Raw genomic sequence first — 3879 nt, forward strand, 5'->3', positions numbered from 1 at the left:
AATCCTTATTACAGTATACATGATCCAAACTGTTATTATTTAATCAGCCACAACTGTACAGTGCTGTGCTAACTCTCCAGCACACTGAGCATCAGCTAAGACTGTGGCTCTAATTTCTACCTTATGATAAAACACTGTAAACACTGACAAATGTTACAAAATGTAGTTTGGGTTTGTGTGACAATGGCTGCCATCGCACTGCTAAGTCCACCTTTCATCGGTGCATGTGGAAAACCAAATCAAGGGGAGGGCTCTATAGCTACCACCTGTGCTTTCAATCATTTGTTCCAGTCATCTTTAACCATTAATTATTTTCAGGCCTCAGGAGCCCTGCTGTCCAAAAGAAGAAGAAAAAAAAAAGGGCTCCTTGAGGAAACTCCCACAGTCTGGAAAACATTTCCTTTTGGCCACTGAAGCTTTTATATTAGCCATCGGCCCATGTAGGGGCTATTCAGGCTCTCTTTTCTCATTCTTAGGCTTTCAGGAAACTTCTAAAATAACAGCTCCACCCCACCACTTAATTTGCATTTAGTGTGTTGCATTTGGTTTAGCGCCTCTCCTCCTGTATCTGCTGCTCCATGCCTGTTCCTATGAGCTCATTTTGGCCATGTTGAGAAAACAGTGCAACCTATTTGTAATTAATTAATTTATTTCATTTATTGTGTTATTTCCCATTAAGTCTTTATTTTTTAACTTTGATGAAGAGGAATGTTTCAGTGTGATTCTAGTATCTATCTGGGATACTGCACTGAGTCCTGTAATTAGGTTGCTGTGGGATGTAGTGATGCTCCGCTTGATGCTGCTCAGACTTCTTCCTAAGCACAGGGGGCGGGTCCCGAGACAACTTTCCCGGCTGGTGATTTGATGAACGGAGGATTTTCCAGTGTCAGTATCTTGCTGTCGGTTCAGGTTCACTCTTGCGGCGTTTGTCCAGCCTCCTGACGGTACGCAACTCCCAGGGAACGGAGTGGTTTGCGCTTCTTTCTTTTTTTTCATGAAAGCCCTTCACCATCAGTCTGAGAGCTGGGCTTAAGCGGGAGCGGATCTGAAGGGCCCAGTCTGGCTGTGATTGGCATCTCTATACTTTCACACATGGCGCTGTAGTATAAGCACACTGTTTTTTGTGGATTGTGGAAGGGACCGAATTTGATTAAAAGTCGCCCGTTCTCTGTTCAGCTGCGGGCGCTCACCATGGAGATGCAAAGGTGGACCACCAGGTGGAAAACGAAAAGGTGGCTATGGGACTCAACGCTAACCGCATTGGTTACATTAATTTTAATTCTACAAGCTGCCAATGTCAGTGCAGGTAAGAAGCTGCGTGTCGCTGCACACCTCAGTCACATGTGGCAACTCCAGGACAGCCCGTCCTGTAGGCTGGCACACAGCACATAGGTGTTAGTAGCCTTAGGTGGTAGCTGTCAACTTTAACTCCAATTATCTTCTGGCAAATAAACTCACCTTTACGCAGTTTGTGCACTTTTTCAAATGCTAATTAGACCTTATCAACCCTCTCCAACATCCCCTTTTTTTTTGGTTTTTATATTAGAAGCAATCTGATGTTGACTGACACCAAATCAAATGACTACAGCCGCATCCAAGTTACTTGTAACTTTTAAAGGTGTCCTCTGTGTCACCACAGTTTGTTGAGGAATTTTGAAGTTGTAACCTTATAACTCGCCTGAAACTTTTTGTAATGTGTCCAAATTCATGTGTTATTGATTGTGATATAAGATTTATTTCTGGCCAGACCGACATAGATGCGACTGACAGTTAGATTCCTCTGAGTATCAGAGTAGGTGAAGTCTTCCTTCCAGGTGTGGTCAGCAGGGAGAAGATTCAGTGTTGATTTCTTCTTGCGACAGATACACCAAGGTGGTCCGCGTCAACAAACAAAAAAAAGTGTGCGTAAAAATGATGAGTGGGCAATGATGGCACTCACTGGTGGTCAAAATGCTTGTCTGACTTACACTTCGCTGCATGATTCCAGATGTTAATATTATCAACAAAAATCATCCTTTGTGTATTTGGATCCCATCTCATCACTTGGCAGTCGTACTCGAAATCGTTAAGGTTTTACACATAACTTTTACGCACGACAACTAGTGATCTAACTAGAAGCTCACAGATAGTGTGTTAACTTTTTTTTCTTTTCCAAAACGTCAGTGGAGTAAGAGCCTAATGATACAATCATATTCACAATAGGCATACAATTGGCACAAAACTTTATTTATTATTTTGTCCGATAAGTTGCGGGTTGATACCACACTCTTGACAGTTGTCAACAGAGTTTACAGTAGCACAGTGTAACTGGAAAAAAATAAAAAACTATAGGCTGTGTGCTGAATACACACAATAGTGGAATTTTTGGAGTGAAATTCATACTGTGGCCTGAAGGATCACCGTCTTTCCACATTATCTGGGCTCCCACTGAGTCCAAGGAGGGGCGTTGATGGAAAAAAGGAAAAGAAAAAAAAATCTGGAGTATTTTCTCTCCTTTTAAAACACATATGTGGGTCACATTAACCACTTCTTTTATATTGCCTTTGTCTGTGAAGTCACAAAGACATCCATACTGTACTGTGGCTTTAGCCAGGATAAATCTGTGTGTGTGCGTGTGTGTCGAACGTTGTGTGTCTATTTGGATGACTGTTACTCTGTAATATTTGTGGTTTTGACATCAGACCAGTTATTATGCAGCCCTTTTGAAGACTTGCCTTCTTGTATCAGAGCCATAATAGTGGCAGAAATGAAGTTATTTAAAAATGGCTTTATGAAAATTTTAATCAGAGGCTGATATATAATAGTTGGTCATTAGCGTAATGTATTGCATCCTGTCTAGACATTAACTATCTGAAGTCCCACCCATTTTGAACCATCATCATCCATTGTTTGTCCTATGATGCATAAAGAAATCATTCAGCGGAGGGCAAATTGCACAGAGCTCCCCCAAAAATGAAAAGATCATTAAAGCAAATACCACAGTGGCGTGGCTTGCCCATTGCCCATCTTTCCTCACTCTGACTGATATTTAAACTAACCATAATTGCATGATGTGCTAGCAAACATTTACAGGCTTTCCAGTGTATTTTAATTGCTGCCTATGCTGCCAACTCTCAGTAGATGGCAGTGACACGAAATAGACCGACAAGACATCCCAAGATGCTGCTGCACGACCACAGAGCCACAGAGGCATTAAGTCAGAATGTCACAGATTTAAAAGTTAATCACAAGCCTAAACTTAAACGTTAAACTGTATGGCTCTGATGAATTATGGGATTGGGGGTGGGGGGGTGCTGGAATGGAAATTTAGCCCATTCAGCTGAAAATTGTATTTTAATGTGTTAGGGTCTGCTGGTGAAAGTGCTTTAATGATTTTAACAGAGGTTTGCTCATGTCACTACATGCTTCACTGCCTCAGGGGAAATCACTCTCCTTTGTCATGCTTGTAGCTTGTTAACATGGCAGATAGTATATCACAAGTCCCCGACAGCAGTCAGGAAGATGTGTCATTAAAAATCAGAGAGACTGACGAATTACCCCTCAGACAAGACTGTGGAGAGTCTGAGAATGCGCTGGTACCTTTAACGCGAGAGAACTGTCTCCTCTCTCTTGTGGTTTTCATCCTTATCATTAGAATATATTTTATTTCTTTTTCAGGGTGGAGGGATGGGAGTCGTTTTTCAGGATGTGCTCAGGGTATAGCATGCTGGCTCTAACTCCTGCGAGACTGAAAAACTCTTATAAAGCTCTGCCTACTCATTTGGGGTCTTTAATGGTTTTGGGATATTGCCTGTTTTTCAGGGCGTCTGTGAAGCGATGGTTGTGGAAGGAGAGGGGCTGCAGAGTCGGGGGTGCGGGTGGGCGGGTGTGTGTGATGGT

The 3879-nt window shown here is 42.3% G+C and overlaps 1 protein-coding gene across 3 annotated transcripts in view; it reads left to right on the forward strand.

The window, feature by feature from the left end:
* Positions 1 to 775: 775 nt before the first annotated feature.
* Positions 776 to 3879, forward strand: part of LOC111655879 (collagen alpha-1(XI) chain-like) — an 86674-nt gene continuing 83570 nt past the window's right edge. For 2 of the 3 annotated variants that reach the window (XM_023407414.2, XM_023407415.2), the window contains exon 1: positions 776 to 1306. In XM_023407414.2, coding sequence (XP_023263182.1) covers positions 1192 to 1306 — 115 coding nt within the window. In that variant the 5' untranslated portion in view covers positions 776 to 1191. The remainder of the gene's footprint in view (positions 1307 to 3879) is intronic. The other variant, XM_023407416.2, reaches the window with a different exon arrangement.

This window comes from Seriola lalandi, unplaced genomic scaffold (genome assembly GCF_002814215.2).
Source record: "Seriola lalandi dorsalis isolate HSWRI2012SDOR001 ecotype SW California unplaced genomic scaffold, Sedor1 jcf7180002054334, whole genome shotgun sequence".
Classification (NCBI taxonomy): domain Eukaryota; kingdom Metazoa; phylum Chordata; class Actinopteri; order Carangiformes; family Carangidae; genus Seriola; species Seriola lalandi.